The 19,933-nt window shown below is 37.7% G+C and overlaps 2 protein-coding genes across 2 annotated transcripts; one reads left to right on the top strand and one right to left on the bottom strand.

Moving 5' to 3' along the window:
• Nucleotides 1–9,017: 9,017 nt before the first annotated feature.
• On the bottom strand, nucleotides 9,018–11,518 carry LOC122983935 (dehydrogenase/reductase SDR family member 11-like). The gene is made up of 7 exons (XM_044354139.1): nucleotides 11,253–11,518; nucleotides 10,370–10,579; nucleotides 9,962–10,056; nucleotides 9,728–9,857; nucleotides 9,546–9,638; nucleotides 9,363–9,428; nucleotides 9,018–9,231 (listed from the first exon to the last, which is right to left on the bottom strand). The coding sequence occupies exons 1-7, from the start codon at nucleotides 11,382–11,384 to the stop codon at nucleotides 9,190–9,192; spliced, it is 768 nt and encodes a 255-aa protein (XP_044210074.1). The 5' UTR covers nucleotides 11,385–11,518; the 3' UTR covers nucleotides 9,018–9,189.
• A 1,732-nt stretch (nucleotides 11,519–13,250) lies between these two features.
• On the top strand, nucleotides 13,251–18,198 carry ca4b (carbonic anhydrase IV b; the record flags this gene model as incomplete). The annotated part of the gene is made up of 8 exons (XM_044354590.1): nucleotides 13,251–13,362; nucleotides 13,663–13,707; nucleotides 13,809–13,973; nucleotides 14,688–14,833; nucleotides 14,913–15,005; nucleotides 15,664–15,730; nucleotides 16,005–16,168; nucleotides 17,957–18,198. Coding segments are annotated over 8 exons (984 nt in total), but the record flags the coding sequence as incomplete, so codon positions are not given.
• Nucleotides 18,199–19,933: the final 1,735 nt, after the last annotated feature.

The raw sequence follows: 19,933 nt of genomic DNA, 5'->3' as shown, positions 1-19,933 counted from the left end.
AACAACCAGAGGGAAACTAGCAGCTTAACTAGCTAATAAGTAGAGAGCAGAGTAAAGTCCATCATTCAGACTGTGTGGTGCCTCTCTTGATCGCTGCATTCTTTCAAACAGATGAATTAGGCCAGACTGTGTATGTAATCACTGATTAATACAAATTCTTAAATTCATTTATTTTTAAATTTCCAATAACTGTAAAGACTCATTACCATGTGTGTCTTAGTCCTTTGCACTGAAACAAAACTATGTTTTGCTGTGAAAGCCAGTCTTGGTAGGTACAGTTAGGGACTCAGACAGCAGACATGAAACCCCAGCAAAAGCATTTGAGGTGAGTGACACTCCATCCACAGCTGTCTTCTCTGGTGTCTCACAAGCCCTGTACTCTGGTCCTCTGGAAACTCTGTAATAAAAGAAAATGTTTTGTTAAGTTTAAAACAAATTGTCTAAAATAGATTAAGTAAATTCAGTGTGAATCTGTTCACTTAAACTTTTACTACACATACCTCCATGCCCCTGAGTGCTGGTACGTCTTGCCAGGTGAACAAAGGTGAACAAAGTGAAGGGAACCAGTATGGTGGTACGAGTGAGTAGACCTGAAAAACATTAAAGCTAAATTCCCTGAAAAAAGTCCCAACATATTGTTTGTCTACCCCTGTAGAGCCACATATGTAATGGTAAGTTGTGCAGCAGCAAAGGTTTAATAAGAGAACTGTAACACAATTGTTCAAAAAAGACTATTTTCACCGTTACACATATTTGTTAGTTCAGTTGTAATTAATCTGTACTTCAGCACATTGGCTTTGAAATGTAACATGACTATGAGGTTAATCTTTCCTCTTTACCTTGATGGTGTTTACATCCACAGATGAACAGTGTAGGAATTATAGCTTTAGTTTTTATTTGTAACTAAAGTCCTCCAATTCTAGCAGACCAAAGATCATTTGGCCAATTAAAACAAACTTTATCATGATATCTAATATTTGGTGTCAAACTGTTTTCAGTCATTGAATGTCTGAAGTCTGTGATCCCAGAGGACACTTATATCTCCCCTGGTGATCCTATGTCGGACCTGAACTATAAACTGGAATTTTGCCTTTGGTCTGATTTTTGGCAAGTGACACACCTGCTCAGCTGGACTGAGGTCAGATGATGACAATGCCAGTGGAGAACATCCCACTGCTGGGTCATAAAAAAAACTCCCCGGCTGCATTTGCAGTATATTTAGGATTGTCCTCCTCCTGCATTGTCCTACAGTTGGCAGACTACCTAAAAAGGGGGCTACAGTGGCTTCACTGTTAACCCAATATGGATGTTAACACACAAAAAAACCCTACTTAAAACCAAGTCTACTTATCAGCTTCCAGTTTTCCTCTGGCTGTTTCCAAGTTATCTTGGTACAGTCATTGGGTGAGTTTATGCATCAGCATACCAGTGGAGATACCACACCTGTCAAATAAGACACATGGCATTATATTATTTACGACATTTCTTTACTTTGTAGTCTGCATGCACAAACACATCGCTGGTGATGTACAGATTTGTGAGCTTAATAAATCAAAAATGCATGTCAAAACACCCCTAATCCTTACATATATGACTGACGAGGGTTCAGTTAACTCACTTCTCCCATATATGTAGATATGTCACACAGCAAATAATCCAAATCATGTGCAAAACAGCTGATAATAATTAAGGAGTACAAGTTTGTACAAGTTGGATAATGGAACAAGTGGACACTTTAGCATACTGAAGTGTGTTGCACTTCCTAAGACAATGAAATCAGGAAATACCCCGAAAAATGGGGTTTTTCATTATACAACATGAACAACTGCAAATGAATTATACTTCATATACGGACCAGCAATTTTATCTTCGCACAACATTTCATTAAATATATAACTGAATTTATGTGCAAGTCTAATTTTACAAATATGTTCTTCTTGTGTCTGCAAGATTAATAAATGATTTTATTGCAGCTGCATTTTATAAAACAATGAAGAACAGGTTAAAAAAAATGAACACTTCTTGTTTCCTGAAATGTGAAATAAGTGAGCAATAAGTGGGAGTTTTTTGTTTTTTTTTCTCCTTAAAATGGAATTAGTCCACGACTTGATTGTTTTGCGGTACAGAGAAGTGTGGTCCTTGTTTGGTGTCTTGGTTTCAGACAATCATGTTGGTGAGCAAAAGTTTATTCCTTTTGACTCAACTAATGTAGTGTTGCATGAAATATATTTTTATAAGTATGTGGACACATACTTTTGTGTATTTTGGTCTGAAGCTGTATTTTATTATTTCTAGAGGTTCTTAGTTCCAGTTAAGGCAGATCTTAATGCTACAGCATACAATGTGGGGAAGGCCTGTCCTCAGTTGGGTCCACAAAGAAATGGTTTTCTCAGTTTGGTGTGAAATAAGTTGACTGGTCTGCACAGAGCCCCGACCTCAACCCTATCCAACTGTGAGCAAGGGCTTATTACCCAACATCAGGGGGCGACCTCTCTAATGCTCTTTTGACCTAATGAGGAGCAAATCCCTGCAGCCAGCTTCCAAAATCTTCCCGGAAGAGTGGAGGCTGTTATGGCTGCAGATAAATGTTCATGGTGTCCTCATACTTTTGGCCATGTAGTGGACACAGCTGACATTGAGAGGGAGGTATCTCCACAATCTAGGGTCACATCAGCAAAAGCAAAATTCCCTCTTATGCAACAGTGAACAGCTTCAGTCTAGAGATGCGGAGGAGACTTGAGTGGTCAAAGATCTGAGATGAAATGTAAGACGCCAGAGTGTTTAATGCCTTAACAACACACATTTACAGAAATTTACAATTTAATACCTTAAGATTTTACATGTTTATTTTGTATTTTCGTATATGATGTGTTCATGTGTTTTTTGCGTTTTTATCCTTTGTTTCACTGCTGCACAACTAATTGCCCTTTGGGGACAAATAAAGTCATTGATCTTCTGGTTTCCAGTGCACCTTCTTTGAAGCACTGTAAACCAGTGGGAGGCCAGCACAGGGGTGATGTGTACTTTTTGTGCCACTAATAAGCCTTGAAACAGTGTTGTAGATAAATTGCAGAAGGAACAAAGAAGCTTGGCTACAAATCAACAAGAAATGTAGGTGTGAAATACTTTTTCTCAGATCACAGAGTTGGACAGTCTTGATTTCTCCATTAATTAAAATTAAAAGGAAAGATTTGCAGGCAACATGTCACATGAAATATCTAAAAGATTATGTGGTTAGACAATAATCACCACCAGAACTCGAGGATCTCCTGAAAGTATGTGATAGACTCATCTGACAGCCACTCCCCAGGGTACTGGCTGGATGCCCACTGTGCAGGGGTCGTGTTAGGGTTTTGACCCCGGGCCTATTACAGTGCCGATGGCTTTGAACATTTGGGAGGTTACGCTGTGAGGTACACCCCTGACTGCTCTGGTCAGACAGAAAAACACACAAAGGGATACACAGTCCATTGTATGGGTGATAATGAGTGGACATCACGCTCTGTGGCATCCCATTAACTGAAGCATCCAGTAATCCATTATATTCACCCACACAGAGCAGAATTTATTGATTGAGAAAAACTAACCTGTAGTGTGTAAATTGGCTGTTTTGGCACTGATGGATGAGGGAGTGCATGTTCTGCTTCTGCCATCCTTGTTTCTACAGTTTTTACAGACAATCCTGAATTTCCCATTTAACTCTTTACAAAAAGTATTGATGAACTGCATTGGAAAAGTTTAATAATACAACACAATGACATGTACGGTTTCCTGCCTTTTTCTGCTTCTTATACAAACCCGGTGATATGTTTTACTCCTGTAATGGCAGGTGACCAAAACACAAAAAGTCTTTGCGCCCATTCCTCTGACACACATTTTCTGTTTGGGTGTGAGGAGCTGCAGCCTGGCACAAGAGGAGATTCTTTACACTGTCCGACGCTCATGGCCAAAAACACTGAGCCGAGTGCTTTGCCAACATTTGTGTATTCGTATATAAATGTGCTCTCTGTGTAAATGGGTGTTCATTAGCATCAGAAAGACGGTGAGTGGTGGTTGGCAGTCACCAGCTACTCTTGGCTCTCCTCTGGACAGAAAACTAAGCAGGAACTTCTCTGGCAGAAACATAGTCGTAGATAAAAGTAGGTTAAGGACCTTCCCTTAACCTGACTGTAAGGAAACCATGTGTAAGGGTTTAACATGTCACTTCCATACTGCTGCAAAGCATTATAAGCATTATATGACTCCCTTTCTTTCACCAGAATTGCTTTTTTTCAACAACATGAAATATGAAGGAAAAAAAAAATTACATTATCTGCCTTTTGTCATCTCCTCTGTGTCATTCAAGCTGGAGAGAAATATGAAAGTAGCTCTCTGTCACTGTTTCATCTTTTCCTCACTGTGGAATTAACTAAATGTGCCTGCAGTATAACTGAATTTTCTGTTTTTGTATCAGCTGAAGAAGCTACGAGCTTTTAACCTAATAAGAAAAGTTTATTGAAATATGATTATATAGAAAAGATGATAACCAAAACATACTGATCATTTCACTTCCCTTAACTTTGTGTCTACTTTAATCCATTAAATACACAGGACTACTTTTACTTCCCCACTTCTGAAGACTCACATATCACCAACATGTTTTCTCCCTCCGAGTGAGAGAGGGTATTTTTCACTCACTTTTCATTCACTATCAGCATCAAAGCCACAGCGTGTCCTTATGAAGTTGCCAATTTTTGTCTAACAAGTCTGAAGTCAAACAGTAAGTTTCATAACCTCATGTAATGTTGTGTTTGTGACCTCTAGTGGGCAAAGCCTGAAGGAATACTGCGTGGTGGAAATCCAGATCTCATGTATGTCTATGAAATGTACATCATTTGGTTTAACTTACACATCTTGTAACTGTACTGCTCTTTTTTTTAGAAGACCAACTAGTGTCTTTAAGATATACTATTAACACCTGCAAAACTGCACATTGTGGCATTGTTTCTCATCATTTTATAATAATGTTTTCAATATTAACAACACCACTGCAAATACTATTTTCTCATTTTCCCATTGTGGTTGTTTGTCGCTTAAAGGCCCAAATGACCCAAATTAATGTGATAGAGGCCTGAGAGTTATAGAATAAAACACTGTTAACATGCATTAACATTAAATGTCACTTTGTTGGCACAAAAACGTAAGGATGCTACCTTCTCATTGTCTCTGTGCCTCTCCAGCTGTTCCACAAAGGCATCCAGTTCCAGGTTTGTGTGTAGCTCCAAGTTTTTCCAAGTTGGCATCTTCTGCTGACTTCAAACCATCAACAAGCATCTTGTGCAGCCACTCGTAGGTCTGTGGGTGAGCCTGCAGACCATCCCGAGCATCCATGTGGGTGTCAGTGCTGCAGATAAACATTGAAGAGATCATTTCAAACAATGACAACACACTAATTGTGATTTAAATAATTTAGATTTTGTTGAATAAAAATAAAGGTACATTTTTTATTACAGTTAAAATGTATCTTAATGTGTATCTTAGTGTGTCAAATGCGAGGAGTTGTAGCCTGTTCTGTTTTTCCCCTGTAGGCTGTATCAGACATAACAACTGTGTGACGATGATGTGCAGCACCAAAAGCATCATTTATAAGTCAGCAAATAAATTAGATTATGACACTGATACACACATTCACATCTCATTCTGAAATGTATCTGAAGCAGCTTCTGTAGTGACATCTAGTGGACATTAAAGGACTAAGTTTCTCTTCTGTGGGACAGTTTTGTGTGCCTGAAAACTGACTATAAATATTTTACTAAAAGTTTTACTAAACCACTTGGGTTGATTTTCTCTTGTTAATATCCTAATTCTTCTAACTCAGTCTATAAAACATCCTTGCAAAATGTCGATATTTCTATTATTTGCAACATTTTTAATGCCACTTTAATGCCACTTTAAAACCATTGTGTCAGAAACCATAAAGTTTGTGATGTCTGACCTCTTTCTTCTTGCACTTGTCTCACCAGAACTCTTCCTCTTCCACATAGACACTGGCCACAATGTCAACATCTCCTGGGCATCTTGGAAACCTCTGTGAAGAAGGTTTAGATGTCTCTCATTGGCATATTTGTACATTAGGAGGCTGACAATTTTTATATGAATAAGAACTGATTTTTCGCTCACAATCAGCTGCATCTGTGTTTCTTGGCAACTTCTCTCCTCATTTGGTTTTCTACAAAAGTTAACCCTCGCCATCCTTCATGAAAAAACAGAAAAAGAATCTACATCAATCCACATATTATTCAAATTCAATTCTACCGCCAATACACATTTATCAACATCCTTATGCTGTACTGAGGCACCAAACCACTGTGAAATACACTTTCAGAACACTGTACCAACATAAACAAGTTGAAGTTCATCTGAAATTTTAACCATAAAGAAAGTATAGCTGAATTAAATATTGTTTCTCTGTGGACCAGGATATAAAAAACTACAAAACATAACACACATATAACACAGTGTTTATGCACGTAATAGATTTGAATTATTTTAGACCAGATATTGCATTAATTATTATTCTTAATATTAGTGTTATTAATAGGGATGTGCAGAAGGCCCATATTTGTATTTGTATCTATATTTGTTGAGGCAGCAAAATTATTTGTATTTGAATAAAAGTGGAAAGAGGCCTAAAAGTCTTGTTTTTGTTCTTATTATGTTTTTAATTTTAGAAAATTAAAGTGTTACAAGCGTTTATGAATAAACTACCTCACGAAGGAGGTCCCCACACTCGAACTGAAGTCTTCCAGATCATAGACGACTGTGCTGACTACTGAGCTAAAACTTAACTCATCGCCACATTGCAGACAGACTTCTACCTATTTATACACCCATAACACCGAGACAGTACACCGTGTAACATGTAGGGAAGAACTTCAAAGGCGATTATTGCTTTGCAATTTTCATTTATTGCCTGATTTTTACAACCTAACCTTGTGGAAAGGAGATGGGGAACAACAGGTTATAGACAGTCCTTTGTAAGCATTTCGTGTGCGTCAGTAGCTCAGCTTTATCCCTGGTGAACACTCTCAACTCCAGGATTGTGGAAATGTGCATCATGTAGCAGGTGGATGTGACTCCCCTTATTGAGACCTGCTGATAGACGTAACAGTGAAGCAGAGGGGAGAGACTGAGATAGCAATGTAACCGACTTGCGTACTGATATTTGACATGTTTTTTTTTCTTCTGAAAATTTTTTAAAAATATTTGTATGAAACAAATATTCGTAAAAACCCCCACTATTGGTGCTTTGCTGAATAATGTATTCGATTTCAGGCACACCCCTAGTTACTAATGTGTTGTTTTAAATGTTATGGAGTTTTGTGTCAGGTGTACCCATGCCGTAAAAAGTCCACAGGTCAAAACAGGACTAATTCTGCTGTACAGTATCTGACTGCTAATGAGATCCCTGCCCCACACACACCCCCTATACTAACACTGCATCTAATCTATACAAACAAGGAAATGGACAAAGTCTCATAAAAACAGATTTTCATTCAGACAGGCTATAGTAGTTGTGTTACATAAGCAGCACATTTCATTGATAGATGGCAAACACTGTTGTAACACCTAACCTCATATCTCCATATTACTCAAGGGAAATCTCTTATCTACAGGAGAGATAATCCGATGACCCCTGACCATATCTGTGTGTTTTGATATCGGACTGTGACAAGTCTTTGAGGACAGAGAATGACTGCAGATATGAACCTGACAAACATCTATGGAGGTGAGGCACAAGCATGCCAGCATCAGAGCTGCTGCTGTGAATTTCCTTTTTTTGAAGTGACCCTCCACTCCAGAAAGTGTTTTGTTTATTGCTGCTTCACTTGAATGTTTGACTATGAGCAGAGTTTGACACTAGTGTGACATGGAAACCAAAAACTCCCAGGACATAGTTTTCAGTGAAGCAGAAGACATCAAGTCTGTCCTAAAACAATGGTCAGAGACCCAAATGAACACATGACATGTTTTTCTTTCTGTAATCATTCCTCCTGTTCATAGTGGCCATTAAGAGATCCCTTCATAATGTACTTCCAATGTAATTGAAGGGGGGACAAAATCCAGTCTTCCTTCCATGCAAAAATGTATTTAAAAGTTTATTTGAAACTAATATGCAGCTTCAATTGTCGAAATGAGTCAAACCAATGTTGTTCAAAGTTTAAGTCTTTTTAGAGCCCAATTTCATCTTTGTGCTATGATCCTTCCACTGCAGCTCAACAGGAAACACTGTCAATCAAGACTCAAAGAAGGATTTTTTTTACTAAAAAGATTGTAACTGTGGAAGATATCCACTTTATTTGACTAACTCAGACTGTTGAAGCCTCATATTATTTTCAGATAAACTTTAAATACATTTTTGCTCAAAATGATGACTGTGGATTTTGTTCCCAATCAATTACATTGTAAGTGCATTATGAAGGGATCTTCTAATGTTCAGTATGAACAGGAGGAATGATTACAGCAAGAAAAATGTGTTAATGTTCATTTGGGCACCTGACCATTGTTCTAAGACAGTCAAACCAGGAAAGATAAAACAACATGTAGTCTATCATGGAAAACCATGAACATTGTAGGCAATGTTTTTTTATCTTTCTGATAAATATACTGTATAATAAAGGGGGATTATTTTGGTGAAATCATTAAATTATTAGGAAACTGGTTTAAAAAAATATCACATAAACTGTTATTATTTTTGCCTTGTTTTGACATAATGGTTTTCCTGCACGTCACCAGCTGCAGAGTGACTGTGCTGAACATGCTCTTGACCTTTGACCTCTGACAGAAGAACAAGTCTATTACCAGATCCCAACTTGTAACTTTTGTAAAATCAAATAAGTTGTGTGCAATTTTTGAATATTTTTATAGTCTTTATATTCTTCATATTCATATATTTTTGTGACTGTATGTTCTTGTGTTTGTCATCACTACAGTATTTGTTTACTGCCTGGCAGGAAACCAAAATTCTGTGAAACAAATTTCATTTCCAAATTGAGATATTTATTCTTTAGGTGCAAGATTACAGAGCGAACAAAAGAGCAAAAGTTCATATATGATCAGATAAAGTAATGAGTTTCACAATTATTGTAGGAAATGAGTCAGATGATGAATGTGTCAGTACATTAATTCAACTGTCACATGTTGCCTTTGCTACAACACCTGCTCCACAGGTCGCATCTGAATGTCTCCAATCTGAAAGAAAAGATGTAGAGGTTATCACATTAGAGTTAAACCACTGATATTTTGACAGTGAAAGACCAAAGGTTGTAACCCTTTGTGATACGTTGCACTAAAATATGTACATGAGAAAGGAAACCACAAACCTGCACATGGGGAGGGGCGCTGAGGACGTATGTAACAGCATTTGCTACATCTATGGCTTCCAAAGGCTGAAAGAGAAGTGAAACGTTTAATCATTTAGAGCGGCTAAAATGTTTTAGAAATTATATTGATATTCTAGTAATTATATCAGCAATACTCTAGGCATCTTGAGATAATATTTTTACCTTAAATTTTGTGTATGCAGCAGCAGCTTTATCAGTGTTCTGGCTGTGGAGCCTTGGAGCAAATTCTGTCTTCACTACACCAGGGGATATACTCTGCAGAAAGAAGACATTATCAGAGTTGACTGAATGTGTCGAGTGAAAATATTTATTTAAAGTGAGGATGGGGAGTGATGAAGTCTCACTGTGGCTCTTATGTGGGTCTTGGCCTCACGCAGCTCCTGCCTCAGGCCCTCTGTCAGGGCTGTCACAGCGAACTTGGTGGCGCTGTAGAAATGCACATCAGTGTTGTGAACCACACGATGTCCGCTCATGCTGCGACAAGAAAAGATGAATTGTGAGTTGTAGAAAAGGTTAAATCAGGTCAGCGCCAGTATTTGATCATTAACATCATAAATCATCAGTTAATATAACTGCACCTGTTTATGTTTATGATGTGTCCGTCGTCAATATTTCTTTCTTTCATTGACTGATAAGCTTCACGTGTGCATATCGCCAATGCAAGGACGTTCACCTGCAAGAATATATGAAATCACAGAAATATCCCAGCATTATTACTCACCAGATAATGGCTTCTAGTCTATAAATGAGCTAATATGCAGATGTAGGAGACATTTTCGTATTTTTTAGATGATACTTGACCCAGTTTTACAATCCAATAGTTGTATATTGACTAAATTTTAGCATAAATACAGTGAAACTAGAGGTCACGTATAAATACATATATTCTATTATATGTATTTATGACAACAGGGGCCTTTATCCTCCGGCCATAATTCCCCACAGAATTATATTTAATTCCTAAAATAAAGAAACTTAGCTCTTACATCCAGCATGTTCTTCCAGCTACTGGTTTTGCCAGCTAACAGTGATTCAGGATGAGCCAAGCCAGCGTTGTTGATGCACACATCCACACCCTTGTGCTGGGCTTTGATGGCAGAGAACATGGACAGAATCTCCTCCTCATTGTTCAGGTCGCACTTGACGGGCACCAAAACACCACTGTGGCCTTCACTTTGACACTCAGCTGCCAGGTTCTGAAATCCAAATGAAAAAAAAAAAGTCAGAATATCAGCTTTCGAGACAACTTTGTGAAATGGTTTTCCATTTTCAGTAACATTAAAAGGACAATTCAACAATTTTTCAAGCTAATATGAAGCTTCAGCTGCCCAAATTAGTCAAATCAAGAAGATATCTTTCAACCTTTCAGTGCATTATGACTTAATATGATTTACAGCAAGGTTTGAAATGATTAGGCCTAGTATTTAAGCGGGTAGGAAAAGGTCACTTTTTGTGTTTTGGTTTCTCTTGGTTTAGGCAGAGATCAGGAGAAACATTAACTAACTCTGACTTACATAATAGTGACTCAGCTAAAAGTGTTTAACACAGTTACTGTAGAACAATAATTTATATTGTGTGTGATTGAGTCTTTCTTTGTGATTTTGGCATCTAACTGTAACAAAAATAGCTTTAAGGTTAATGTGCTTTCATTTTTTATTTTGAATATAAAGTGCTTCATGTACAGCTGATCAGTCACCTGACCTCACCTTCAATTTTTAATTTATAGTCTTTGATTTTCAGTTTTTAGCTAGCTAAGTAGCTCTAGCTTCTCTAGCAGTGTAACATTGGTTTGTACTTCTTGTCTGTAGTGGGCTGTTACTCCCTGAATCCCCCCAAGTGCAGAAATTAAGTTTAAAGTTTAGGGCAAACCTGTATTTTCTCCAGGTCCCTGGCGCAGCCTACCACTTTCATACCATACCGGACTAACTCTTTAACAACGGCCGCCCCGATCCCAACCGAGGCTCCAGTCACCAGAGCCACCCTGCCCTTCCAGCGGTCCATCACACCGACACACGGTTCCTACTATAGTGTCAACACAAAATCCTGACAGTAATTAGAAGAATACTGCAGAATATTGTCCCTGAAGCTGCGTACCCGTGAACGCAGCACGCTGGAAGGCGCACAGCTCCGCCCATGTACAATACGTCATTGTGCTGCATTCAGGACAACAGCGAAGTGTAGGATTTCGCACAAAAATGCATTTTCAAGGGCTAGGTCAATCATCTCTATGTTGTTGTATAATGGGAATACCAATCTCTTAGGCCAGAGATTAAAACAACTAAATTTGAACATAAATATTCATGTTTCACATGTTTCAAGACATATGAAGGTACTCAGCTGTGAATAATAATTTGTGTCTGATATAATTTCTCTGTAAAACAAGTTCAATTACATGGTTAGAATTCTTAAAATGACATCTACACCTTCTACCTCATTAAAAATCCACAGTCTATGAATGTGTAGATATTTTTTATTTCAAAAGTTTAACTGCTGGACATGAGATGTCTCCTTCTTCACTGTAAAGTTAATTCTCAGTGTATGTGAACTGGATGCTTCAAGTTTCCACATCACACACCACAAATCATGCATACAAGCGTATAACTCTTAACCTCAGATTTGAGGTGAGCACAGAGAAACTTTCCACTTTCAGCAGCTGAATGTGAGAACATCCTTCAAATCTCAAACTCTGCACGTACATCATTCTGCACAGTGAAACTCAAACATTCAACTGAAGGAACAATGCACAAAACACATTTTTGAGTGGAGGGGGGCTTCAAACATTAAGGCCTATTATTAAAGTCCTCCTCTTCTAAAAAAAAACCAAAACGTTTTTCTTATTGTTAGTTGACTGTGATATTTAACCTTCAATGTGCAGAATGATGTATGTACAGAGTTTAACACTAGAAGGCTGTTTTCAAATTAATCTGCACAAGGTGGAAAGTTTCTCTGAACTCTTCTTTTCTTTCTATGAGTTTAAGCCAATTACCTACTACAAGCATGATTTGTGACATCACAACTACTGTATTTAGATCCAATCATGGTCCAGTATCCAATAGTGCAGAGTTCATGCAATTTTAATTCATTTCATACTCTATATGTCCATTTTTCATAATAACATATATTCGCACTTCTATTCATGATTTTCACCACAATTTGTACTTTGCACCTCCTTATGACAGTTGAATTCATTAAAAATATGTTAATCAAAATGTTGTGAAGCAAGTCAGTTTTTAATACTGGAATGCAATAATTGAAAAGCTGTATTTTGCTTGTGCTGGTGGATGAACTGAATGTAAGACCAGTTGCTGAAGTTGCAAGAGGTAGTAGTTATAAGGCATTATATTATTATTATGAACTCGGAGACATACAAAAGAAAAATATAAGGATAAAATAAGGAATACATTTAAATACTGAATAGAGTTCCAGAAATTTGGTGTAGGTACATGAGATGGTATAAATAATAGAAATAGTTATACAAGTATCCATGCAGTATTTAAACCAGCAGCAGTAATAACATACAGTACAGTACTAGCCATCATTATCCTCTTACTGTCATATAGTGATAGGTCTGCCTTCAAGAAATGATTAAGAAAACCATTTTTAAAAATGTTTTTGTTCTTATATAAGTTTAATAAGACAAACAAAGCTAAACTGCATATTCCAGCTGGGAGTTTTTTCAGGCCAAACCCTCTGAATGAGGGCTCATTATTCATTATCTTCTGAATATGAGCCTTCAGATATCAGTGCATCAGTGGTCACAGAAATCAGGGGTCATAAAAGCAAAGCATGTGGGCGGGTGTGAGCAGGATTCATAGGTAGGCCCACCTGTCTTATAACAGTCTGGTTGAACTCTGTTTCTGACATCTTCTTCCAAAACGTTTAATACAGGCGGACTGGGATAGATACACTACATTTACAATGCTGCTAACAAGTGTTCTAGTTTTCATTGCATCTTCCATGAAGATTGTCACAGGCGCAGGTAAGTTCACTAAAATAATTTTAATTGACGGAAATACAGCAAATTTGGACAGATTTTATTAAATATATTCAGTTTCAGTAATGGGTTGGTGGTAAATAAGTTGTCTGGTATCTGATGTTCTTTTACATCATGTTATATGGAACCAAAATAGTAGCAGAATAGTCTTCAATTAATGGAAGAAGTGTATGCGTCTGTGACAAAAACACAGTTTTCTTTCTGATAATTTTCCTTGCCGGGAGTAATTCTGTAGCTGTTTTTGATCTCATATTGAATAAACTTATTTCAAACCATTTGTTCCAGATTGGTGCTACCAGTCCCAAGTTTCATGCAATCACACCTGCTCCGGTAAAACTCAAGACAAACTGCTCGCCATAAAAATGAAAAAAACCCAGTAGAGTTGAATGCAGCAGCGTGTGAACATTGTTATTTATCTTCTTGCTTTACAGGGCCAGACGTATGGGAAGTGATTTCGCAGGCCTGCAGTGGCAGATCCCAGTCTCCAGTTAACATCGTTACAAGGAGAGTGCTAGTAGATGAACGTCTCACTCCTTTCCACTTCACTGGCTATCAAGAAACTTTTCATGGTCACCTTATAAACAATGGTCACACCGGTATGTCTTTGTAACCCCTTTAACCTGCATTAGGAAAAAATAATAATTGCAGCTTTGAATGAAAAACAAACAAATAAGACAGTAGGTCTCTGCTTCTTTTAAATCACAGCTGAAGACTTTTCTGTTTGCCGCTGCCTTTTAGTAGACCAAATTTGAGGGTTAATATTTTACATTGCACTGTAACTTTTATTCTCTTGTTTTATCTGTTTTATTCCCTTTTAGCTTCTTTTTATTTCCAAAGTTAACACTTTTTAATTGTTTTTATATGTCTTTTTACTTGTGTTGCTTTTATATTCTGTTTTTGATGCCTTTTATGCTCTATGTAAAGGACTTTGAATTGCCTTGTTGCTAAAATGTGCTATACAAATAAACTTGCCTTGCCTTGCCTTGCCTTCAGAGTGGATGACATCAATTTGATTGGTTGTAAAATAGTCATAAGGCCTCAGTTCTAAACTGCTGAGATAATGGTTTTACAGTATACGGTATAAGAGAGGGGAAAAATGTGTAATAAAAGAGAAAGGAAAAAAAGGTGCTGCAGCCCGGTTTAATGTAAAATGACTCCCAAAAGTAGATTCATGACCCTTGAGATGCTAAAAAACACTGATGTTCTTTTTAAATTTGCACTGTAGTTAAGTCCAGAAAGGTCATCACAGGAAGGGTTTCAATGCATCATTTTTCTACCTGAATTTTTCAGTTATTACTTTTTTTTTCTAGTTAAACTTCATTTGCCATTCAGTATACGGATCAGTGGGGGAAATCTGGTCACAACATACAAGGCAGCTGAACTCCACCTTCACTGGGGCAAAGATGGAGGCCCAGGGTCTGAACACACGGTTGATGGAGAGCAGGCTCCCATGGAGGTATAAGATTTGGTCACTGTGTGTTAAAATTAGCACCACATTCAAATCCATTTTAATAACCTTTGTATGCCCTCTACAGATGCATATTGTCCACATAAAAGAAGAATACGACTCTTTATCCCAGGCTGTAAGAGACCCTGAAGGTGTGGCTGTTCTTGGATTTTTTTTTCAGGTGATTTTATTTGTTTTTCTTTTATCAAAAACAGCAGAGAGAAGCTTAACATGGATGTTTTCCTATAAAATAAGTGTAATATGAATTGTCAAAAATGAAAATGAACACATTCCTATTAATAAGTATACACACCTAGGCTTAGAAGATGGTTGAAATTTTTGATGATATTTTCACACTGTACCATAGCTTGTCAACTGAGACAGAAGAACAGGATGTTACAGTATAGCAGAGGTAGGAAGGAGGGATTACATCGATATAATTGTAGCCTAGCTAGTAAATTAACATAATCCAAAATTTAAAGAGAGCTCCTGGATTCTCAGATGCAGCTTTGATGAATGGAGGTAACAGACATTTAATTGAATTTGTCCATTAACAATGGCATCCTTAAAGAAGAAAACACATGGTCCAAGAATTGAGCCTTGAGGTACACCACAGAAATTGTGAAATCCTTCAATAAATGTTATTGTTCTCACACGTTTCAGAGAACCGTCTCTTTCATCAGGACACACAAAGCATAAAATTACCATCCTGAACCTTCTGGATAATGTCATGTTTCCTGGGACTTCAGTGTCTAATGATTTAATTCAAACAATTTAAGTGTCTGCTTCATCCAAATCATCCATGATTTCAGGCACTTAAACATGTTCTTTCATTTCAGGAATCAAGTTCTGCAAACAAGAAATTTGATCCCCTCATAAATGCCCTGAAGAGTATCACTCGACCCAGTAAGTTATATCTGCTGACATGGAAAAATAGCATAATTGTACTTTATTGTCTTCCAGGCACATTGTCTGTAGGGTCCTAAATGTGTTGCAGATTGTTCCAGCGTTGGGCTAAAGTGCAAATGTCATGACATAACACAACGTCATAAAACACCCTTTTCTTACACCCCAGCAATAAATCAATTAGAGCTTTGAAGTTGTTCCCTTGAACACATTTATTGATTAATAATAGCTTTTGTAGTGTATTTCATTGTCCTCTTAATATTTCAAAAACCAGCCAACAGCACAACACTGAGAGGTGTGTCCCTGGATATGTTCATTCCTTCTCAGAAGAATATGACCAAGTACTTTCGCTATAAAGGCTCCCTCACTACACCCAACTGTTCTGAAGCTGTTGTCTGGAGCCTGTTTGAAAGCACTATTCCACTCAGCAGGAAACAGGTAATTTTATGACAATATTTTATCATTTACTCAATGGAGGAAAGAAGTTAATTTACTGAAGTACTGCCTTTAGGTTCATCACTGAAGTGCTGGTACTTCACTTAAGCAGTTATATTATGTAAGACTTCATTATTTCACTTTATCTCAATTCATGCAGCATTTCCCCAAACTGGAGATACAAGATGTTTCATGATGTTGTTCATTAACAACAGAAATCTCCAATTTTGGAGATTCCTGTTGTTGATGCATTAACGTATACGGTACAGATTAATGAAAAAGACAGTTTTGTCTTTTGACATTTGAGTACAATACTCTCATCAAGTAAAAAATAGGCAAGACCTTGTAATGGAGAATTTGATGACATTGCAAATTTTTATTTAAAGGATGAGGCTGGCAATAATCTTTATTTTTTTATATTGACAACAAACCAAATGAAAACACGAAGACCAACAATGTATTTGTCCGTCTCGCAATATTTTCCAACTTTCCCACCTTGTGTGTGTCTGTCAGGACTATGCCCATTCATTCCTAGAAATTGTTACTCTTAAATTGTGCATTTGATAGGCGGCGGATGAATAAATATTTGGTGCTCTGGTGAGTTTTTACAGCAGCAGGTGCAGCAAGCATGGTGGCTAAGTGGTTAGCACTGTTGCCTCACAGAAAGAACCCCTGCCATCCCAGGTCCTTTCTATATGGAGTTTGTATTTCTCCCCATGTTTGCATGGGTTTCCGCTGGGTGCTCTAGTCTCCTCCCACCATCAAAAACATGTATGTTACAGTTAATACTCCTGTCAGTGCCCCTGACCACTGGCACTGTCGAAAAGAACTGGAGTTGGTCCCTGGGTGTTGCATTGTGGCTGCCCACTGCTCCTAGTGTGTGTTTATAGGATAGGTCAAATGCAGATCAATTTGATTTCAATGTATGTTTGTACTGAGAAATGACAATAAAGAAATCTTAATCTTAAGTGTTACTCACAGATGTGTTTTGATAGTTTTAAAGGGACGAAACATACTTGTGTGATTTTCTGTCATTTATGCACTGTTATAAGGTCAGATGTTAAACATGGTCAAAGTTCCAAAAGTTGAAGTGAATGTATGTAAAACCCTGTTTGCAATGTTACCTCTACTTCCTCATCGACCTGATGTCAGATTAATTACACATGCCCTCAAATGGCCTGCTCTGTAGTCTTTGTTGCTAGTTGTCCACTCAAATATTTTGGATCAGATTTTGGTTCAAATATGTACAAATGCATTTGAGAAGATAATATTTTGAGCTAAGAACTAGAAAAAGAAGTGATATCTTCCTATTACTGTTCATTTACATAGCCTCTGGAACCACCGGAGGTCTGTTGAGGGGCAGCTACCAGAAGCTGGTCAATCAGAACAGAGTGGCCTTAAAGAGACTGGAGCTAAAGCAGCCTGTTTCAGACAGACGCTGAACTGAAGGACTATATAAAGGACCACTATGACATAAATAAGGAGTTTTTTGAACTGTAAATCATGAAAAGATAGATAGATAGAGCACTTGAATAAATATATAGACCTGGAAATGTGCATGATACATCCCCTTTAAACAACAATTGAGGTCTATGGCACAGAGGAATAAGATGTATCAGGCTTTGGCTACACAGGCAATATTAGTATGCTCAATGTATTCTTGATTTTGGTATTTTCAAAGGATTTGTTGACAATAACAAAACTATAGAACATCACCTGTCTTATTCAGGCATATTATTACCCTGCAGAGTAAATACTCACCTGTTTGCTGTGGTTTCATCTCTGTTACAGCTTGCTGCATTCAACCACCTTCAGTTTTCTGATGGAAACCAGATGAGAAAAACCTACAGACCAGTGCAACCCTTGAATGGAAGGCAGATTTATTACTCTGGAGGCCATGTTGTTGTGGTTAGCACTGTACTGCTCATCAGTTCAGTGCTGGTATCCACTGCTGGTGCGTTCTCCATGAACACCGCAGGATGAATGCCAAAGTCCTGTTCTGATGGTCAAAAGGACCATTTCCATTAATTATTGTCAAATGCATAAAATATATTGTACTGTATATTTAAAAGTATATAAAATTATGTATGTGTGAATCTACCGTACAGTATGTGTGATTTTGTGTCTAACTGACTGACTGGGAGTGAGATGCCTTGCTGAAGCATGGTGCAAAACACAAAGTTAGAGATCTTTTATATAATTATGAGAAGTGAAAGCGAGGAAGAAGATATCAACTGCAATAGTCTCGCGCCACTGCTCGATTCCACTGACAGAGTGCGAGCACAAGCACGAGCAATAAGATGCTGATTGCAGCTTAATGGCCACAGGTGTAATGAGAAGGAATTTCTGAAACGTATATACAGAACCTTTAATGCTCATTTCTGATTTTTTAGACAGATCCAATCATTTTGTGTTGATGGTTCACGTTATTCTTTGCAACCGTTGTGAGCACAGTCGAGGTCCTAAACTGCAACAAACACCAAAAAACAAATAAAAAACTGCTCAGCTACTATAAGTTACTTCCAGTTTAGCTCGCCCAACAAATTTTAAACTTCCTCATCCCTCTATTGACCCCTGGTGCTGTTATTACTCTCCTCCATGTTTATTTTTACCATGAGAAGTGAGAAGTTAAAAAAACCACATGAATAGATACTTTATTGTCACTGCAGAAGTACAATGAAATGTCATTTGGAGCAAACCTATAGATAGCCTAATTAAGAATACAAAACTATATAAAATATATAGACACTATACAGTATAAGATACAAAAATATAAAATAGATAAGAATGAAATACTGTATATGCACAGAAAAAAGTAAAATGTCCAGTACTCGGAGCAAGTGGAGCTAGTAGTGCTGCAGATCTGACCATTCAGACAGCGGTCACATAGTCAGAGATCAGATTAGTCATTTGGAGGCAAAAAAACAAAAAACAAAAAAGGATTTGGGCTATTCAGCATGTAATGTGAATACAGCCTATGACTTCTCTATAATCCACACTAACTGGACAATATCAGTTCCAGTTCCACTAACATCCACAGAGTGGCAGCACTGAATAACTCTGAATGACTTGGTTCGGCTTGCTGTGCTTGCAGTGAACCCTGGGTAGTAGTTGTACACTGTACGTACAGTTCTAATATAGTGCATGAATATCCTCAAATGTTTCTTTTTCTATCTTTAGGAGTCTTGGGGAAGTTTAATCTCTCATTTTATAACCCGTGATTCTAACCACAGCAGGATGATGTAATGAGAAAGTTAGACTCTGAAACAGGAATGATGTCTTTTTGTGGTGTGTGTACTGTAGACACCACACATGTCCCAGCAGGTGTCCACTATAAGACGAGTTTCAACATACATAAGTACGTGTTTCAACGCGGTTCATTTTTATGCTCTTGGTGACACTGATTGAATAAACACTGAAGAAGAACACTTAAAATTTATTTCTCAAAGGAAAGAGACATTCCCAGCTACTGTGTCTCAGCTACACAGTCACAGAGAAGAGGAGTTTGAGATCAATCATCATAGGTAAAACATAATTCAATCAGTCCTAAGAAGTGACCTGAGAGGATAATACCTACTGGTGTCATTAGATGCTGCGCTTGTTTTTGGCATCCTGACGCTATCTATATCACCTTAAGTAGTCGAGGAGATCACTTTGGATATAATCCCATGTTGCACAGGAATAGATGTCTGATGCAAGCACAGCCTCTAGCGCAACAGTGCTGAGATAATCTGCAGGATGCACAGTCATGCTTGCCTGCTGCAGTGG

This window comes from Thunnus albacares, chromosome 6 (genome assembly GCF_914725855.1).
Source record: "Thunnus albacares chromosome 6, fThuAlb1.1, whole genome shotgun sequence".
In the NCBI taxonomy this organism is placed as follows: domain Eukaryota; kingdom Metazoa; phylum Chordata; class Actinopteri; order Scombriformes; family Scombridae; genus Thunnus; species Thunnus albacares.
Note: the sequence above shows the minus strand (reverse complement) of the source record. Positions and strands in the feature narration are given on the sequence as shown.

Excerpts from the sequence above, each read along its gene's own strand:
- LOC122983935 (XM_044354139.1), bottom strand. The coding sequence starts at position 11,384 with ATGGACCGCTGGAAGGGCAGGGTGGCTCTGGTGACTGGAGCCTCGGTT. Across the intron at positions 10,580-11,252 it reads GGGACCTGGAGAAAATACAG|AACCTGGCAGCTGAGTGTCA; the intron begins GTTTGCCCTAAA and ends TTTGGATTTCAG. Across the intron at positions 9,429-9,545 it reads CTGCATACACAAAATTTAAG|CCTTTGGAAGCCATAGATGT; the intron begins GTAAAAATATTA and ends CTTCTCTTTCAG.